This window comes from Myotis myotis, unplaced genomic scaffold, assembly GCF_014108235.1.
Source record: "Myotis myotis isolate mMyoMyo1 unplaced genomic scaffold, mMyoMyo1.p scaffold_m19_p_6, whole genome shotgun sequence".
Taxonomy (NCBI): domain Eukaryota; kingdom Metazoa; phylum Chordata; class Mammalia; order Chiroptera; family Vespertilionidae; genus Myotis; species Myotis myotis.
The window spans coordinates 26,884,604-26,905,651 of NW_023416368.1; the positions used below are offsets into that span (position 1 = coordinate 26,884,604).

The window sequence follows — 21,048 nt, forward strand, 5'->3', positions numbered from 1 at the left end:
CAAACCTCTAGGCCTCACAAATTGAGCAGAATGATCATCTATTCAATTTTAGCTGACGCGTACCCATTTCTACAAATCTGAATTTTGCTTAAAAGGCTATTTACATACAAGAAAAATGAAACATGCAGAAGCAAATGAAAAAAAGCCAAAGGAGACATTACTCCTTCAAATTTGAGAGGTACAGGCAAGACACCTGACTCAAGCAACCTTCTCCTTCATAGAAACCAGTGACGCTGAGCTGCGGCTCTATGTCCCAGTTAATGCTCACTTAGCCACTCCACCAGCCCTACCAGACATCCCAGACAGGAGAACCCTGTGCCAGGATAGTGCAGCTAACCAGAGGTGAGAAAAGGCTGGGAACATGAGTCACTGGAATCCCATGACTTTCTGGCAACTTGAGCCTCCACATTCCATGTTCAAGAGGACAGCCAAAGCGAAAGAGAAAGAGACGCAGTGCTGTCCAAGCCACAACAAGACCTCTGGGGGAATTAACACTAAGATTTACGTAATGCTTTTAAGATGGGAGAGTGGTATTACTCAGTTACTCGGGCATAGGACGGTGTTCACCTTCCAGGGCATCCACGGTGGTGGCTAAGGGGATGAAGGACAGAGTAGGATCCTACAGTCCCAGCTCTGTATGGATTTACTCTAAACAAACCACTGCCCCTCTGCAGGACGTGGTATACTAAATGTTATCTGTACACTGAGGGTGACTGCATGAGCTAATTCCTCAGGTTCCTCGTTCAGCTCAAAGACTGACTAATAAAATAAGGATAAGGACACCCACCTCCTCATAGGATTGTTAGGACTAACTGAGATAAACCATGTACAGTGCTTAGCAGAGTACCAGGCACATGCAAAGTGTGTAGTAAATCTCAGTGATGCTGACCAAGATGGTGGTAGCCGTGGTGGCGATGGCAATGATGAGGTCCAGCATCTGAACCAACCTCCTTCTTATGGGGAACACCACCTGCTTCCCATGGCCCATGGCCCAGGATGGTAACCCTTCATAGAACACTTGGAGGTTGCATTTTACTTATATCTCTGTGCCTGATGTCTTTCTCCCCAGCCACACCACGAGCACAGAACCACACCTGTGCTTATTCTCTACCAGACGCCAGTGTATAGCACAGGGCCAGGCACACAGCAGGCTTTCATTCATTTTTTTAATGAATCAGCTATGTGTATGGAATATAATAACTAACATCAATAACTATATGACAGACACTGTTCTAAGCACTTTATATGAGTTCCCACATTTCTCCCTTGTAATAACTGTGAGGTAAGTACTATTGTGATCCCTGCTTTATAGCTCAGGACATGGGCATGGAGCAGTAACCTCCTCAAGTTTACATCCAAATGGCAGAATGAGAGTTGGACTCAAGCAACCTAGCTCAAGTGTCCACACATAACCACTGCTCACCAATGTCTATTCTACTTTCACTGGAGAGCACAGCTAGGGCTGCAGGAAAAATAAGCTCCCCCAAACTCAGAACTCTAAACGTTGTAGGGCCATGGTCACACCAAGCTGCAGGGTGGCACCTACCTGAGAAGCCACACTGGCCCAAGAAAGCCCAGGAGCCCACCTCCCTAGCAGCCTTCACACCCTACACTCTAACTGCAGTGTCTTGCAAGTAGCAACAGCTTGTTACAGCAACAGAAGCAGCACCAGAGGGGACAAGAGGAGGAAGGGTAATTTTAACATCACACAGGCAGAGTTCAGAAACTTGAACTTAGCCACTAAACAGCCTTCGCTGGATCGTAACTGTTCTTAAACCTTCTCTCTAGATCACCTCGTACAGGGTTTGTTGTTTCTTCACTACCTCTGAAATGTATGGAGGGGTAGAGAGGAACAGATATACTGAAAGAAAGAAATGACAAAGGAGGAGCGATGAGCAATCATCCCCAACATCACCACATTATTCTTCATCAGAAATGACAGAATGGAATGTGTATGCGCAGAAACGTGTTTTGGTGAGCAACCATTTTTCTTAAAATTTTTAATTCTCGTATTTCTCACCATTATAGCCCCCGCCCCCACCACCCAACCTGGAAAAGTACCTGGTCCTGTCGTTCTGATCAATGCTATGAACCCAAAGGGAGCCCCACACAGGCTTCCGCTCCTCCCCCGTGCTAACTGATAAACCTTCAAACCAGCTCCTAGAGGAGAGGCCAGAGTGAGAGGCGGCTGTGCTCAGAGCGAGAAGTGACTATTGGAAAGATGACTCAGCGCACAGGTCCGCGCTGCCTCCGCCGCAAAGCTCTTCAGAGCCTCCGGAGCCGCTGCCACGTGTCTTCAGGAGTGGGAGGCACAGGCCCCAAAGCCACTAAAGAGAAGTGCTCACTGGGCCTGCGTCAGCGAGGACAGGGGAGGAACACTCCCCAGGAACACTGGGTTTGCTCAGTCTTGGACAAAATCCTAATGAAAGACATCCCTTTAAATTAGGCATTCCTTAATCTCTGATTCAAAAACCAATAATCGCCCTAACCTGTTTGGCTCAGTGGATAGAGCGTCGGCCTGCGGACTCAAGGGTCCCAGGTTCGATTCCGGTCAAGGGCATGTGCCTTGGCTGCAGGCACATCCCCAGTAGGGGATGTGCAGGAGGCGGCTGATTGATGTTTCTCTCTCCTTGATGTTTCTGATTCTATCCCTTTCCCTTCCTCTCTGTAAAAAATCAATAAAATATATTTTAAAAGAAAAAAAAACCAATAATCAACAAATTCTTCATAAATGTAAACTGTAAAATTGGTAGAAAAGTGCTGTAGAATTAGGAGAAAAATATTTGTCGTGGTTCCTCCTTCAAAAAATGACTGAACTGAGCATCATCCCAGGCCTTGATATATTCATTTTTAGAAAGCAGATGCACTTGGGGGTTGGGGGAAAGGGGAGAAAACCCCACTTCTTACATTTCAGCTATCCATTTCCCATCTACAGGCACCTCTCAAGACCATTTCACAACTGAGTCAAATCCATAAAACAGATCAGAGTGTGATGCTGCCCAAAACACCCTGCAGGTGGTGCAAGGGACTGCGGCTAAAGGACACAGTTTGGAAAAGCAAGAAGAAAATCTGGAAAATCCTCCTACTTTCATTGAATCCAATGAAAACATCTTCCCTGCAGGTGGTCTCTAACACTCTACTGAAGGTCAAACTAGCCAGGGCTTCTAGTGATTTCTCACAGAGCGAGAAACCCGGGAGAATCCACCTCTTAAACATGAACAAGGCTCCCTTTGCGGTCTTTCAGTAACACAATAGAAGCAGCCAAGTTTGGGCTACAGTCCCACCAAGCCAATGACAACAAATGGTGACCTCTGGGCTATAGCAGTCCCACTTTCTGACATGCACAATGTGTAATATATATATTTTTAATTATTTGCCAACATTTTTTTTGGAAACCAGGCTATTTCATATAAAACTCTGACTTTTCAGTTTCTCTTAAAAAATGTAAAGGTCTAGCGAGAAAACTCACTTGCACACACAGCCAAAGTGAGCTAAGAACAGTGTGCCACAACCACAGGGCCCAATCTGTCACCCATGTTTTAGGTTCCGAGTCCTGGACCTCACAATAAATATAATCAATCCTATGTTGTCCAAGCACATAGGTATCTAGCTACTAACACAGAGGAGGCATGGTTTCTACCTTTTGGACAATTTATGAACTAGCGCAGGGTGATTAGATAACAAAATACTAGAATGACTGCTCTGGGGATGAGCACACAGACTGTCTTCAGACACTTGTGAAGAACTAGGTTCCAGGCTTATCCGCCCAAGATTTTCTGAAGAAGTTGTGTTTTTCCAGACCTCCCGCCCTAAAATCCAAGAAGAATTGGAAATTTCTCACCTTGGCAGCCCCAATCTGCTCCTTCCGAAACTTCTCCAAGGGCGTGATGAGCACGTCACTGGCATTCTCAATCTGGCGGGGGGAGACGCAAGAGCAGTATCAGTAAAGAATCAGAGCAGTCTGGCACAAATGCCTCCCATGTCTCCACCTAAAATGTGAGTAAGCAACACCATGCATGCGGTAACTGTTCACAATACTTGAAACTGACAGCATGTCAAGTCAAAGTCTAGTCATCAGTTCAAAGCATGGTATTATTCCCAGGCAGGATTAAAACTGATTGTTTAGAAAGAAAAATTAGGACCTCTAAAAATGTAAGCAACCAATTGAAGGTGGAGGGAAACTAGTGACAAGGTAGGATCTAAATTTCAAGCTTCCAGGGACATCTTGGAAATGCTTATTCACCCAAATTATACTTAAGCAGATATATTTAAAGCAGATCAACACTGAGTCTGGATTATAAACAAATAGAGCACCTGATATCTGGCGGCATAAACCCTGCCATCTGGACTTGGTGTAGACCTATACCACTACTAGACTATGATCAGGATGCTTGTAGTTAACAAGCATGACCATGGACAAAACATTTAACCTGGCTGCCTCTCGATTTCATCTCACAGCCTCACCTCCTCAGGTCCTGCACTCCAACTATACCATCACAGGAAGGTATCTCAAATAGCAAACCTGTCCCACTTCTAGGTCTTTGCATTTTGCTGTTAACTCACATGCTCTGTCCCCAAATCCCCATGAGGACGACTCATTACATAGTGCAATTCAAGTTTCAGCCCCAAGGTGACCTCTTCAGGGGGGCTTTCCATGACCACCAACAGAATCCAAAGAAACTTCCCAACAACCCACCAAGGTTTTTCTTCAGAAGACAAAAGCCAGCTAAAGTTTTCTGTTCACCACTACACAACACACACACACACACACACACACACACACACAAGAACGCACGCGTGCATATACGCACACACCCTCATGTAAATGCTCACTTATGTACCACCATCCCCAAAACACAGAAGAATCCTAAAACAAAGGAACACTCAAATATGTTTCAATGACTCCATGAATGAATGAATGATTTCTTGATTGGCTGCCAACTACATGACCATGGACAAAACATTTAACCTCTCTGGGCTCCAATTTCCTCGCCTACAAATAATTGGGCTTGATTGTTCCAGCTCTAAGATTCCATGGTCTTTTGTAAATCAGTACAGCATTTCATAATCTTTCCTCTTAAGTCATTCACTGCTTATTCGTTGCTCAACTAATTATTTCAAGAATCTCATTGGAACAAAGCTTTATTTTTCTAAATCACATGCATATCCATTGCAATGCGACCAACAGAGGACATGCCAGAAGCACACATGGACAGAGAGAGACCTAACTGGACAAAGTGAGGGGTAGAAGGTGGCAGATCTCCAAATTTATTACCCTTTGCCTTTTTCTCAATATTGAGGCCACTTATTTTAGTAGAGAGCAATGCTGGAATTGTGCAGTGTCATTTAACTTGTTCGATTTTTGTTATCTGATGTGACTCAGTTGGCTCACCTGTTTAAGTCTTTTCCACAAATCAAGTGTAAGTCCCTAAAGCCCACAACAGTGTCTGAGCCCCTAAGTCAGTGGTTCTCAGCTTCAGTCACATGTTAGGCTCACCTGGGGAGCTTTTAAATATTTCTATGTCCAGGCCACACTCCAAACCAATTAAATCAGAACTCTATACTTCAACCCAGGCATCAGTATGTTTTAAACTCAAGTTGTTCCAAAGGGCATCCATGATTGACAATCCAGCCCTAAATAAATGCTAAATATAAAAAAGCAGTAGCCGCTCACCTGGGACTCAGAATGACCAAGTCCTTGCCCCGGTCCTTCCACTGCTTGCCATCAGCCTTCGTAAGACCTCAACTTTCTAATCTGTCAAATGAGGGACTGCAGAGGTGAGGAATAAGGTTCTCCTGGGTCTATGATTCTATGATTGTGTAATTTCCACTCAGTTCCACACACTGTACAAATATCAGGGACAGAGTAGCCCACTCTCTGCCCTTCAAGGACTCCTATTTACTATGGGACACCTGCAGTGATCATCAGGAAATTGTGCTGACTGCAGAATTAGAGGCATGAAGTAGATATTAAGAGAATAAAAAGGATGGCCGAATATCTCGGGGCATTAGGGAAGGCTTTCCAAAGAAGGTGCAGCTTTGCTAAGCTGAGCTGAATTGGTGATGAAGCTGTCACAGGGTGAGGAGGTAGGGAAGGGGCTTGCGATGGCCAGAGACTCAGATGCAGACAGTAAAAACTCGACTCACTGACATTAATAATAAAATTGCAGAGGCAAGCTGAAAAGTATAATAATCCAGTCATTGTTCCCTTGCTGCAGGCCATAGCAATCTGCGGGGTATTATCATGATTTGCTCACCACACCACCCACCCCCAAATACTGGCTCGGCCAAGAATCAGACTCCAAAGAATCATTTCCCTTTCTCCGGCACTAGCACGTGCACAAACACAGCTTTCCCGGCCTCCACCCACCAGCAGCCCTGCTGCTGCTGCCACCCTGACCTGATTCTGGCTCAGGCGCCCAGCAATGAGCACTCAAGGAAAACAGTGTCTCTCTGCAGGACAGAAGGTGAGAGAGCCTTCTGCTCTGTTTGGCATAACACATTCTTCGGCATAACACATGCTTGGGTTTGAATCTGGACCATGCCACTGTGTGACCTTGGGCATGTTGCATAACCTGTTTAAACCTCGACACCTTCATCTGGACAATAAGGATGATACAGGCACCACCTCACAGAGTCATCATGAGGGCTGAAATGGAAAACATGTGGCTACATAATGTCTTCGTGGGTGCGAAGGACTAACTTGCATCTCCTGCCCCACCCTCACTCCAATTCATGTATTGAAGCTTTTACCCTGGCAAATTAATTAAACAAGGGGCCATTGGACCAACGTGGCTCTAATGCCTTAGTAGCCTACAACAGCAACCCAAGACCTAAGCCTGTGAATACCTCAAGGTTAAGAAATCAAAACCTAATAATAAGTCATCGCAAACAAAGAGGCTTTCCCAAATAAGGCAACCATTTAAGCGATAGCCAATTAAATAATTTATTTGCTTTGCTTCTGCATTTCTTTATTACTCTTTCCCCAGGCTCCTGTAGCTAGAGCACTCCCACTACTTCCAGGCTGGTGCTACCCAATTTGAATTGATTTTTGCTCACATAAGCTCTTACAAATTTAATATGCTTTAGTTTATCTTTTAATACCCACAATGTGATAGCACTTGAATATGGGATCTCTTGGAAGCTAACTAGGTCTTGAGGGTGGAGTCCCCCTGATGGGATTAGTGCCCTTGTAAGAAGAGACCTGAGAGCATCCCTACCCTTTCTCTGCCCTGTGAGGAAACAGTAGGAAGGCTGCCATCTGCAAGCCAGAAAGAGAGCCCTCACCCAGAACCACAGCAGTCAGCCCCTTGATCTTGGATTTCCCATTCTCCAGAACTGTGAGAAATAAATCTTTGCTGTTTAAGCAACCCAGTCTATGGTATTTTGGCAGCCCAAGCTGACCAAGACAGGAAATTTAGTGTCAAACCATTTCAGTTGTTAGCATGGGAAGAGAAAAAAAATGTTCATTAATGGACTCTTCCCCCAGCTTCTGGAGCCCTCCTGAGGACAAATCAACATGCAGCCAGCAAGGATTTCAAACCAGGCCTCAGACCTGATATCTTAGGGATATGGTATCCTGTGGATCTGGAATCCCTCACCTGTTAATGCTGAACCACATCAGAATAAATTCTTATGCAAAAGAGATCTCTTAAGAACCTGAAGGTCAGCCTTTGGTCCTTGAACTTCACAGTGCCGCTCTTTGAAGAACTTTTAAGAGCTACCATCACTTCTAAGTTCCCGTTTACTGGGTGCCTTCTACACGACAGGCACTGTTAGGAGCTTCAGAATTAGAAGGAGTGACCCTGGCCTCCAAGACTTCTTGGGTAAATTTAATAAGGAGGTACGGGGAGTAGCAGAGTGGGGCACCTTCGTTCCCATTCTGCCAATAGAAAAATCTAAGTCCCCAAAGAGTTAAATCATTGTAAAGATACACCCAGAAGTCATATACCTTATATATACACATTACAGTGAATTTTTAGAAGGGCAAGGAAGTCATTCTCAAGTTATCCAAGTACACATATCCTATGTTTTACCGAAGTCTTCAAACCCTGCAATGATGAGAAGATAAGGCTTGCCCAAGAGCTCAAAGCACGCAAGTAGCAGAGCCTGAACCCAAGCCCAGTTCTTCTGATAAATCCTGTGCTCCCTACATGTGACCACACTATCTGGGACCAAGAGTAGCCCAGCAGTACTCACCATCCGTATCCGTTCATCTTCAAGATTCCTGAGAACACTGGCAAACTCCTGCAAAGACCTTGCTGGAAAAGAGAAAGGGGTCATGAGATGGAAGTTGACTAACGGACCTTCGGGAGCCTTTCCAGATACAGCTATCATGTTATGGACTGAACTCCCTTGGCACAAGCAGGAGCCTAAAGTCAATTGTTTCCCAAGGCTCCCCTTATCTTTTCATCATTAACCATCAAGGATGACCCAGAAATGCATGTTAATTCCACCTGGCACTTCAGCTAGGGAAGGATTTCCTTCAAGGAAAAGACTGGCCAGTTCCTGAGAGTACCCAGAACTGATGAGATGCTGGCTGGCTCCCAGACCCCGGGCTAGAAGGGGCAGAGTTCCGCTTAAGAGTTGAAGGATTTCCTGCCCAGGATTCGACCTCCTCAACCTTTGTTGTGGGCCTGCGTCAGAACACAACCTTTTCTTTGGCACCAGAACTAAACAAACAGTGCTGCTGGCACTGGAAGCCACATCCCTGGCTTCTCCATGGGTTCCCCTGCATCCCCAAGCCTTATAAATGCAATACACAGCTTGCAGCATGCTGGTCAGAGGAGGAGAATCTCTTGTGCTACAATTATTCCCAAATGCAACAGGCATTAAGTGCAATAGCCCTGAGGATATGTGGAACATCTGTATAATGTTGGGGAAGGCATCCATGTATTCAGGATTTACAACAATGATGGATTTTCACTGCTCTCAGATGTCTCCCAACTGCCTGTGCTCATCCCCAGATCCTGGTGCACTGCAAGGCAACAGGAACTCAGTAAGCATTTGATGACTTAATTAATTCAACATAACATTCTCAATTCTTGCTCACTTCCTGGAGTCAACCAACTTGCCCAATGTCAGAAGAATAAAGTGCAACGACTAGGCCCTGGCAAAGAAAGGTGTCCTGGCATTGCAAATCCTCAGTGCCCAGCGCTGCCTACAAAAGGCAGACAGGTGATGGTGAAGAGTGAAGCAGCACAGTGAGGTGATAAATGGTAACCCCACCATCAGCCTCTTGTTAAATAAACAAAAGGGAGAGGTGGGGAGCATTGTGAGCTACACACTGAGTGCTTCTCCCCATTTGAAGACAACAGCAGCTACACAGCTCCAGCCGACTGTAGCCAGGCAGAATGTGGGGCCAGATGATCAGATTCTCCAATGTTCAAAGAAGCTGGAGAATGGAAACTTCAGGATAAATTCAATCTATATGGTAATTCAATTAAGTAAGTGAGTGCCAAAGAAAATATGGCTGCATTCTGATCTCAACCCATGAGCTGGCATTTGAAACCTCTGATCTAATTCTTCCCCCATCCACCTGCGTTCTGCTTTTGCTCAAAGTTCTTAGCACTGTGGCTGTGGGGAAGAACAGCACAAGAGCAGCCAGAAGCAGAACACTAAAGGGAGGGGAGAGGAGAGCCCCACTACAAACCTTCAAGCTTTCTCTTGCAGGCGGAGGGCGAGAGACAACCCCAGAGCTCCGCGAAGCCCAGAATAGCCCCAATTCCTGATATTCGCTCAACTCCACCCTCTCCACTGTAATTGTAATTTATGACACTTAGATTCTTCTTATCCCCAGAAAAAGGCTCAGCAAGGACAATGGAAGTTGTGATAAACTGCACGGTTATGACTTACCTATACACATTTCATCATCTGTCTCTGCATCTCCTATGCACTGAAATTTAAATTCATTTAAGGAATCTGCAAATTTCCTCTTCGCTGAAGACAAATCTAGTAAGAAAAAGAGTAAGAAATGTGAATTACTGAAATGAACTGGTTTTCTGATTTGCTGCACTTTTTAGTCCTTCCAGTACTACAGCAACTAGCAGATTTCTTCCTGAGTCCGTTTCAAAGCACAAAAGAACATAAATTCAAAATAGTAAACATTTGTTTATAACATAACATGCTGATTTGCTCTAGAAGTTAGTATGTTTGTTGCATTTGCTTTAACAATGTTGGCCCTATTTCTAATTCCTCCAGCTATACAGCAAGTCCTCCTTCTCCATTTGACACGGGGGGGGGGGGGGGGGGGGATCCACTTGCCTAGGAGGTCGGGGAGGAGGTGTGGCTTTAGCATCTACAGCCCTGCAGGTCGCTCAGTCACTGACCCTCCACGTGGTCAGTGAAGCTGCCCCCATGCCAGATGCAACAACACCTTCCCCTAGTCCAGTGGTCGGCAAACTGCGGCTCACGAGCCACATGTGGCTCTTTGGCCCCTTGAGTGTGGCTCTTCCACAAAATACCACGTGCGGGCGCATATGTACAGTGCGATTGAAACTTCGTGGCCCATGCGCAGAAGTCGGTATTTTGTGGAAGAGCCACACTCAAGGGGCCAAAGAGCCACATGTGGCTTGCAAGCTGAAGTTTGCCAACCACTGCACTAGTCCAACTCATACCACAAACTGCTGGGAGAAAGTGCTGGGAGCTGCCCTGTCCCCATGGCACAGGAGGACCTGGACTTCCTCTTCCAACTCCAGTACAGGTGAGGCCTGAGTTCTCAGAGCCCGCTCGAGCAGAGAGGCCGGCCAGCCTGACAAATGTTTGCCCGAACCATTTCCCTGGGTCACCACGCCCCACTACTGACATGAGAACAAAGCCCTGGCAATGTTTGGGGTTGGAGTAACCCCATACATGGTATAACCCCACACGTGGTATCTATAAAGAAAGCTCTCAGAGGCCCTTGTCAAACATAAACAATAAGCTTTCATTTAAGTCAGTAATAAAAGCCAATGATCCTTCTATGAACCCTCAACTTCTGCTAATGGCATAAAACCACCAAGGTACCTTCCAGTGGCCTGACAGCCACGGCTGCTCAATACAAATGTGCTTAACTTAATTCCACGTGCAGCCTTCCTGCAGATTAGGCTAATCACTCAAATTACCCTGGTCCATGTTCCCCTCATTGAAGGGGAAATGGCATTATGTTCAAATTCCCAGAGGAGGGAAATATGAGGCATAACTGGCAACAAGGCCTGGCTTTAATAAGATATTGGGGTTGGGGGTGGGGAATTCTGGCTTCACATAGCAACAAAACCTACTGAAATAAAAGCACCCATGTTCCTCAGCACTTCTCTTTTTCAGTTCCCAGATTTGGCCCTTGAGGTTGGTGGTTAGGTTTTTCCCATCTTTTGATTTTGTTTGTTTCCTCTCCAACATACCTGGCAGTGCTCTGATTGTGCTGTTTAATATGGGGGGTGAGGAGGAGGGGGACTGTATACAAACCCAACCCCCAATGTTCAGTTCGTCAATCTGAGTGTTCACTCTAAACAATGGCTGCCAGTGGGAGAGCCAGGCTGGACCATCCCACTGTCGGGTGTGGGGCTCGGGGCACCACATTGGGTATGAGCGGCTCCCGCTCTGAGCCAGCCCTCTCAGTGGCTCAGATGGCACAGGTGCCGAGCTCGCTGTGGCTCCTGCAAGGACCTCTGCTCTACACCAGCGAGGAAGGCACTCGGAATGGAGAAGGAGAACAGGGAGACAACAGCCAACAGTCTCCCATCTCTCCTTGGTTCAGTCACTTTAATGGAATGGTCCTTTGGCAAAAAGTCTCAAGATGCTGGCAGGAGAGTCAGGCATCTCTTAAAACTGGCCAACCCAGGATGAGGAGATCCCCGAGAACATAAATCACTCCCTGGCAAGAAAGACACAGATGCAGTTGAGAGTCAGAACCCTGTGCAAAGGAAGGCAGGCAGGATGAGAAAAGGGAATTACAACCTTTCAGAGTGGAAGACAAAGACCTCCAAGGTGGAATGTGGGCACGGCTGTGCTCTGTGTCATTTTAGTCAAAATGTCCTCCCGATCAGAACTCACAGTAAAAATCTTCCTGTGCCTCCCCCCAGTAGGGCAAGAAAGACTCAAGCTGGACAATCTTCTCAACAAAGTGGAAATAAAGCGAAATGCAAGCCACGCTGGGGAGAGCTCCCAGCACGCACCTGAAAAGCAGGGCTGCCAGGGGCAGCTGCCAATGAGGATCAAGGAGCGCTCGTTCTGCACAACCGGGCCTTTTTGGGGCCTTTCACAGAGGACCAGGAGCAGGGCCTGTTAGCTTATGACCAGAAGGTAACCTGATTTCATTGTCCCGGGCACACAGCACACCCCGCCACAGCACAAACCTGAGAACAACGTGGGCCCCACAAAGCTGATAAAGAGGCCGGTCCTCCCGATGGAAGATTAGGTAATGAGTACTGGTATGGAGTCAATACTGGGCTGTAGGCCAGTGAGGACAGCTGGGTAGAATGAAAATCCCAATTATTGGAAACCTAAAGGGAACTCACCATGGGCTCGAATGACTCACGCCTCAGAGAGGAATCTTTTTTAAAGGTGCAGTGGGCACCTGTTGTTTTGCTTGTTTGGCATCTGCTCCCCTGTCTCTGGGACAGCATCTCAAGCTTGCTTTGGGGGACCTCCCTTCTCTGCTTGCACATCACGGGGTTCTGATTATATGCCGAACAATCCCTTCCCCGACCCCTAGCCCTCACCCCAAACTCCACTGGCTCCTGGGTTCAGGTTTCAGCTACATCATTTACCAGATATGTAACTAACCCAGGATTACTCCTAAAGTCTCAATCATTTCATCTGACAGTTGTCAGCCCTACCTTACCCACCAGCTGTCAGGAGATCCAGTGAGACACATTGTACACGCACTCTGTTCTGTAAGCTTGAGTTCCAGGCAAGGCTGGGCTTTTCTTCCCTGATATATGAATCCTCCAATAACAGGAACCAGGGAAGGTAATCATCACCAGCTGTAATTATACACCAAAGTTCTCTCTCTCTCTCCTCTCTCTCTCTCTCTCTCCCCTTTACTTTTTCTCTCTCTAAAATCATTTTAAAAAATTTTAAGTTTTTTTAAGAATTTAAAAGATAAACCCCTTCTCTGTTACTTGGGACAATGAAGAGGACATGAAAAAGGCAGTACTTCTTGCCTACTTCAACCCAAAAGGCTTGACTGCATCCTATGGAGTGATCACCTTGGATATGCAGCTGCACAGAGACCTATTTCTAGAGCCTTCCCTCTGATGCACTCAGGAATCCAACACGCACATTCCAGTAAGAGGAGGGGAGAAGGGGAGGCTGGGGTTGGTGCTGGGTGCAGGCCAAGTTTCGTGGCACCCTGCTCATATAACCCCACTGTTTCGTGTTCAGGCAGTGCAGGACACAGCTAAGAGCCAAGCAGAGCAATAATATTTACAGTTGCTAGAAGGCAGAATGCTGGCCAGAGTGGAGAGAAGACACGTCTGGCAGCCTCTGGGGAGGACAAGTATCTGCTTTACAGAGTAAGTAGTCTCTGCCTCTGAGTGAGGAGACCAGGTGGGTAAGGATATGGAAGTAGCTAGAAGCCTGGCCTTGAGAGGCTGCTCCCAAAGCTGTCTGCTCCCCAGGGGACCAGAGAAGAGCACCCTTCCCTTCCTGGAGGTGCCATGCCCTACCACAGCAGACACTGATCTGCACAGAGCTTAAGAGAATTTAAGCCAAGAATAATCTTTTTGTTTTTAACAGAAAGACAAGGTTTATCACAATTTTTAAAAAGTTAGAATCTACCTTAATTTATACAAGTTGTACTACTGAACTACAAGTCAAGCCACTTCCTTCTTGTCCTTAATTTACACAAGTTTTACCAATAATACAAGTTGAGCCATTTCCTGTTTTTGCACAATTTAACATACACACAAACATACATGCATATGGACACCCCCATAATGACCGACTCAAGGTAACCTTACAACTATATTTATTTTCATTGTATCTAATACCTTTCCCTGACCTCCAAAGTTACCAAAATTGTCTACAACTACCCTTAAAAATATTTGCTACTCTGTCACATCTTCCTGGTCTTAGAAACTAATTAGTTAATAAAGACCAATTGCCAAGGTAAGTACTTGCAACAAGGATGGCATCTCGGCTGCTTACAGCACAAGGATCCTCAAGTCCCCAGGCTCACCTCTCCCTTCTCTGAAGGCCAATTACACGTACCAGAGCCTCTGTGCCTCATCATCTTGCATGAAAAAATGATTCTGGAACTACCCATGAGTAGTCTCGTGACATAATATGTGAGTGCCTAGGACAGGGCTGGACAAAGTGGCCCTCAAAACCTGGTTCACTGATCTGACCAGGCGTAGCAATACAGGCTGGCTTACAAGTGGAGGGTCTGAGATTACCCAGAGGAAAGGGGATTCCCATGGTGGGAGCTAAGAGGTGGACACTAGCCACCAAGAGACTACAGCTTTACCCCACAACCCCATTCCCAGGTAAAACTCAACATGCTAAAAACAAATTATATCTCTTCCCCTACCCTCTCCCAAAGGAGCCAACTTAGGAACTCTTCCTGTGTCCCCAGTCCTGCCACACAAGTCAGAGTCAGACACCTACCTATCGCCCTTCACAGAACAGTCCTTCCGAAGTCTGCCTCCTATGCATCTCCATTCTGCTCACTCATCTCCAACACTGTCAGCAACCCCTAAACCAAATACCCACACCTGCCTGGATACTGCAACTGCCTCGTCTCTGGTCTCCCCACATCTACTTTGTCCCTCCAGTCAGTATTCCACCTACTCATGTCAGCTCCAGCAGCAAACCCTGTGATGGCTTCCCAGAGCTCCAAGAACAATGAACAAAGTCCCTCCCAAGGCCAGAGAGGCCCTGCAGAGTTTAGGCCCCCACTTCCCTCCTGAGCTCCAGAAACCCTGGCCTCTGCCAGTTCCTGGGATGTGCCCTATCCCTACCTCAGCATAAAAGTTCCTTTCTCCAAGAAGCCTTTCCGGATTTCTCTAACCAGTCCAAACTCTATTCTATTTTCACATCCTGAGTCCTATGCAACTCTTTTTCGTAGCAATTTCATATTGTTTGGGTATTTCTTTGATTAATATCTCCCCAACTAGTAAGTTCCATAAGAGTGAGGAACATGTCTCTTCATGCTCACCAGTGTATTCTCAGAACCAGGCACAGGGCCTTCAAAGAACAGGTGCCACAGAAAGAACAAAGGGAGGGGGGAAGGTGGCATTCCACTCATCAAAGGTGATTCTCTGCTTGACAAGTGAAAAAAAGCAGATTAGGTAAATTAGGAGAAACTTTCCTACTTATGTAGGTCTGGTGGGAGCTAGTATATGTAGGTATGTGCTTGCTGTTAACATAAAATCACCTCCTCTGGCTCTGTCTATTGAGGAAGGTTCCCACAGCGCTGCAGACCGAGCCACCAGCAAGCACAGAAAGCAAAACTTTCTCTACACCAAGGGACCAGGAGAAATGAGCAACAAAAACGGCAACTCTCTGCCACAACCACGTATCCCCTTTCGGCCCCAGCATGTCTCCAGATGAAGGGAGAGTTCCCAGAGAACCCTCCTTTTCTCTTTCCCTATATCTGGGCAAGCTGAGAACACATCCTAGCAGAAACTGTGTTTGGGAAGAGGCATTCCCCTTACTCACCATTTCCCCAAGTCTGCATATGGCATTTTAAACCTAGTTCCATTGCTTAACTGTAACGAAAGCAAGTGACATTCCCTTGCTAAATGCCACCCTACAGCATGAACCCCTGCATTATATAAGCAAATAAGAAACACACCACGTTCAAATCTTACAATAGAACAAAATTCCCCCATGGCTTTCACTGAGTTTCTGTGACGCATGGTCTCACCTATGGCCACTAGGTGGTGATCAACTGTATCAGAGAGGTGTGCTGAGACTCCAGAAATGATAGGGCCAGCCTCAAATGCAGTGCTGGGGACAGATCCTGTCCAGTTGTTAAGGACATCCACCGGAGAGGATAAATTTCCAGTGGGTGTTCAATCAACAATCGAGGGAGGGACCCATGAGGGAAGAATTGCCCGAATACATTCAGAGGACCTTTGTTTATCTTATCCATTCAATCCTGAGACATGGAAAGGAAGGGCTGGCTGGAGGGATGAAGTCATCACCACCATGTCTCTCACATTATTTGAAATCTGGCTGGAGCAGACTCAGAAACCCTCTCCTCTCAGCACAGGATGGAATGCCCACCTCCCTTATCAACCATAGCATGCTATATAGTATACATTCTGACTCTACATCTGCATGCTTTTTCTGAGTCAATTTCCCTAAAACTGTTATTTCCTAAATGAGGCCACAGCCAGCACTGACTCTGGAGAATTTGTTTTCCAACCACAGCAGTTCAGCTAATGAAATTTTTTTTAGAGTTTACTTTAAAAGCAAAATCATATAGAACAAAGAAAAGTGTGTCGCCTTTTTCCAGATGAGAGGTTTCCAATTCTATTTCCATAGAAAACCCCTTCAAGAATAATATAGGAAACACAAACCCACCTGAATATATATATCCAAAATTTATTATGCATTAATTTATCGGGTGCTTACTATGTAACATGTCTCTACTAAGTATTTTAAACCATTTCATCTCCACCACCATCCTACCGAGTATATATTACTACTCCCATTTTGCCAAGGGGGAAACAGACTCAGAGAGGGTAAAGAACCTGTCACAGTCACATAGATAATGAGTGGTAGTATGAGAAACCTGGTCCCTCTGACTCCACAGGTCTTAACGACTATACTATATTGCCTAATTTACTCAAATATTTGAGAATCTGGTTTCAATGTACTCAAAGAAATTTTAAAAAATGGCATGCATAGATTGCATATCCTTGAGAAAGATACAATTTAGAAGGGCCTAATCTGTGTATGTGAATTTGTAAATTAAGGTAGAGTGTGCTAAGGCAATCAGAGAATAGAAAAAAATAGCTACAAAAGTGCAAGCAGGATACTATTCCAGCTGAAGCCAGTGGAGGAGGCCTCCTAGGAAAAAAGAATGGGGAGTGGCATTGGAACTGAGCCTGAAGAGTTCCGAACTGGTGGATATGTAGAAATGGGAGGAGGTGCAGGGCAGGGGAGATGGGCCTGGGGAGGTATTCTAGAAGTAAGAATAGAAAGCAAAGAGATGACAAAGCAGAGGACCTCCTAGAAACGGACAGAAATTAAGCTTGATGGACAGGAGGCAAGCCTGGGAAGAGAGGTTAGAATCAAACTATGGTAGGACTTAAGTGCCACACAAAAGGATTTGGACTTCATCCCTAAGGAAATGGGAACCAGATTTTTATACAGAGGAGAGACTAGATCAACTTGAATGCTGATTAAGCTTTTCACTAAAGAGCTGGCTCCGAACTTGGTTTGGGACTTCTACTCTGACTTCCCATCCCACTTCACTGCAGGATCATGCAGCCACATGCCAAGGGCTTACTCCCTGAGAAATGATCAAATGACACCTCTCAATCTGGACATGGGTACACAGTCCACTAGTCGAGCAGGAGACAAGGAGAGTATGAGGGATTCAAAGAAACTCTGTTCCCTACTGAAAACTCCAAGTTCATGTCCAACTAAGAGTGATCAGTAGCATCATCACTATATATACATAAATATGTACAAATGATGTATACAAAGACATTTGTATTTCCAAAGTGCTAGTTAACTTTTCCTCATAACAACATTGAGAGTTTAAGTGATAACACTTGATGAAGAAAATAAGGACTAACTTAAGTGTATGTCACATAGTAGGTGCTTAATAAACATTTGCTAATCAATGGCCCTATGTTAAGTGCTTTAGTCAGCATCAGATCTATGACAAAAACCCAAACCCTAAAGAGCCAAGCCCCAAAATTGAATCACTCAGCCCTGGCACAAAGCAGAACGGGGACACAGAGAGAACTGTGTCACTGTATCCAGAACATCTACATTCGCGTGATGCCCCAGGACCTTGTGAGACAGCAGGTCAGTGCAGGAAAAACTCCCTCAGGGAAAACAATGGTGAGTTGCTTGGTAAAAACAAAGAAACCCATTTTGAGAGGGTCTAGGCAAGTGAAGAAGTGAAAAGAAAGGGTATTTCCAGGCTGGTTAAGTCCACACGCACAGAGCCAGTTAAGGGCAATTCAGGAGTATGAAGTGCATGAACTCTGCAAACCTGGTTTCAAACTCTGGATCTGCCAATTACTAGCTGTAGGCTTTGGACAAAATATTCAACCTTTCCGAGCGTTCCTGTAACTGAGGATAATACACCTCACAAGATTGTCGTGAGAATTAAAAAGGGGGGACCCCTGTTATGAAAGACCAGAGCATAGGGTGGCCCTTAGGCACTGATTTTTCTTCCTTCCCACAAGCATAGGCAGAGTGAAAGTTTACTTGCAGATGGAAGAGAATCAACAAAAGGAGAGTCTTAATTAGCATAAAAATTAGGAATTTTTACCTCTTTGACTCACCAAAATACTCAAATAACCTCATTCTAGTGAACACATTTGTGTCCTTAAGGATTTTCCTCAGATGCTTAGAAAACCCTAATTCATCTACAGATTTTCAAACTTCCTTTCACCCCTTGCAGATAAAAGGAAAGACAAAAACCCTGAACTAAATAACACTACTTTTTAACTGAACTACAACACAAAGCAGTATGGGTTTCCTCTTGAGAAGTTTATTAAACTCAAGTGGTACCTTTTAAATGCCTGGGGAAAGAATGGTATCATCAAATCCTTTTTGTCCATTTCCTGGGGAAGGCGGCCAGCCCCAGATGAAACTGATACAAGAATGAGCATGCTAAGGTGACATCCAAGATAAATGGGATTTACAGGGTTCGGAGGCCTGAACTGCCTACTTTCCTGAGAAGGTGGTATTTGTTCTTTGCCCCTAAAATAGGCACATTTTAAGGGGAAAAGTTGGGGAAGGGGAGCATTAAGAGGAGACCACATAAGTCAGACCAAAGGTTCTGCAGGGAGAGTGGGTCAGAGGAGGGCTGGGAAGATGAGAAGGGGGCTGTGCTAGACAGAGCGCAGGCTGAGAATGGTGAGCAGTCCTCTCGGTCAACACCACACAGCATCACTATCAAGCCAACACCAAGCAGAGGAGCAGATGCGGGGAGAGGTGATTAACCCTGGCTTGGCCCTCAAGACTTGGCTTTTGCTTCTGGAATGTCCTACCTTCTTAGAGCAGAGCTCCTCAAACTTTAATGTGCACCCCATCACCCAAGGACCTTATCAAAATGCTTATTCTAATTGGTAGTCCTGGAAGCCAGCGCTTCTGCATTTCTAACAAGTTTCCAGATGATGTCAGTGCTGCTGGTCCAAGCACCCACACTCACCAAGGCAAGGGTTAGGATTCACACCCAAGACCCTGATGGACAGGAGGTCATGGTGTCTTTATCCTTCCAGCACAGTGCCTATTGAAGGAATGGATTCCTTGAGAGGACTTCTGTTGCAGAAGGAATAGAACATAGAATAAAAACCAGAAACAGGCTATGTCCTTGCTCACCCATCAACTATGGATGTGAACCTAGGGAAAATTTCTTAACAAGTTCTTAACAAACTTCCAAAAGTTCAGCCTTAGAGACTCATTTGAAAACCAGGAGGCTGAACCACTTCATCTTTAAGGTCCTTCTAGCTCTAAAATTCCACCCAAAGTATCTTCTCTGTGTGTGTGTGTGTCTCTCTCTCTCTTTTTTTTTTTTTTTTTTTTTTGCAATGATGAGGCTATATACTGGATATTCCTATGGGAGATACACCTCTGTCATTCTCAGAGAGCAGTTTCCAAAAATCTAATTGAGAAAACACAGACTCTGTTAGTCTCAGCAAATAACCATAGCAAATAATACCCCCAAATAAAATGATGTCTTCACAAGGATGTGCTGGCGCAATTAGATTAAGAGGGTGACGTGTACCACCTCAGAATTTATGGTGGTAAACTTAAGAGCGAAAGCCAGACCTTCTTAGAAAAGGTTTGTAAGCAAAAGAAAGGCCAGGCCAATAAAGTGAAGAAGGGACAGGGAGCCAGGAACACTGAGTGGATAAGGAACTGGAGCAGGGCAGCCCTGCCTGTCCCAGATACACAAGGACAGGGACCCTGCACCAGACAGAAACCCAGAGTGTGCTTTAATAGGTACAGATCTGAGTGCCACCACTTCTTCCAGGGAGTGTTTAAGCAACTGCCATTTCTTCCTCTTTCTGTGCCTTTCTCCATGCAATGAAAGGACAGCAAATAATGCTACTTCGGAAAAGCGTTCGGGGAGATTTACCAAAATAATTGTAAAGCTTTCAAATGAAACAGAGGAAGAAGAGTAAGTTAGGGTTGGTCTCAACAGGTCTCCCCAGATGCAGAACTTTCTGTCCCCAGGTCTTCACAGTAGTGAACTGTGAAAGAAAGTTTAGAGTTGGATTTGTGAAAGAAAAACTCTGCATCTGTAAGACACCCTCAGGCCTGCCTCCTCCCACCACACAATCATATTTGCTCTAAACAAGTTTGGACAAACAAGAACCGCACTTGAAAAGCAGAAAAAGGGAAAACAAGACCTGCCACCTCCCTGTTACCCCTGAATTTTTCCTAGAGAAAGAGAGAAAGAAAGAGAGAAAGAAAGAAAAAAGAAAGAAAGAAAGAAAGAAGAGAGAGAGAGAGAGAGAGAGAGAGAGAGAGAGAGAGAGAGAGAGAAAGAAAGAAAGAAAGAAAGAAAGAAAGAAAGAAAGAAAGAAAGAAAGAAAGAAAGAAAGAAAGAAAGAAAGAAAGAAAGAAAGAAAAAAGAAATGGAAGAAGAGAAAAGAATCTGGGCTTAATTTGCACTCAACTGTTATTAACTCAGAAAGTCACAGATAGCAGAAGCTGGAGATAATACACAAAATCAGATACCCCTCCAGCAGTTGTTTTTATCAACAAAGATAAATTTGAGGGTGTCAGGCAAGACAAGGCCTGGGGAATAAATTAGTGGCCTTCCACCAGGCAAATAATAAGCCTAGAATCTTGGGCAAGTACTGGGGCTGTTGGAACGCACAGGGCTCAGAATCCCACCTCAGCCACCTACAAGGTCCCTGTACTTAT

General features: G+C 45.3%; 1 protein-coding gene across 4 annotated transcripts in view; it reads right to left on the bottom strand.

Moving 5' to 3' along the window:
• The window catches only part of ARHGAP26 (Rho GTPase activating protein 26), a 421,272-nt gene that overhangs the window by 308,654 nt on the left and 91,570 nt on the right, over positions 1-21,048 (bottom strand). For all 4 annotated transcript variants that reach the window (XM_036312015.1, XM_036312018.1, XM_036312017.1 and 1 more), the window contains exons 2-4: positions 9,856-9,951; positions 8,200-8,261; positions 3,842-3,913 (exon numbers count right to left, since the gene is read on the bottom strand). In XM_036312015.1, the coding sequence (XP_036167908.1) occupies positions 3,842-3,913; positions 8,200-8,261; positions 9,856-9,951 (230 nt within the window). The remainder of the gene's footprint in view (positions 1-3,841; positions 3,914-8,199; positions 8,262-9,855; positions 9,952-21,048) is intronic.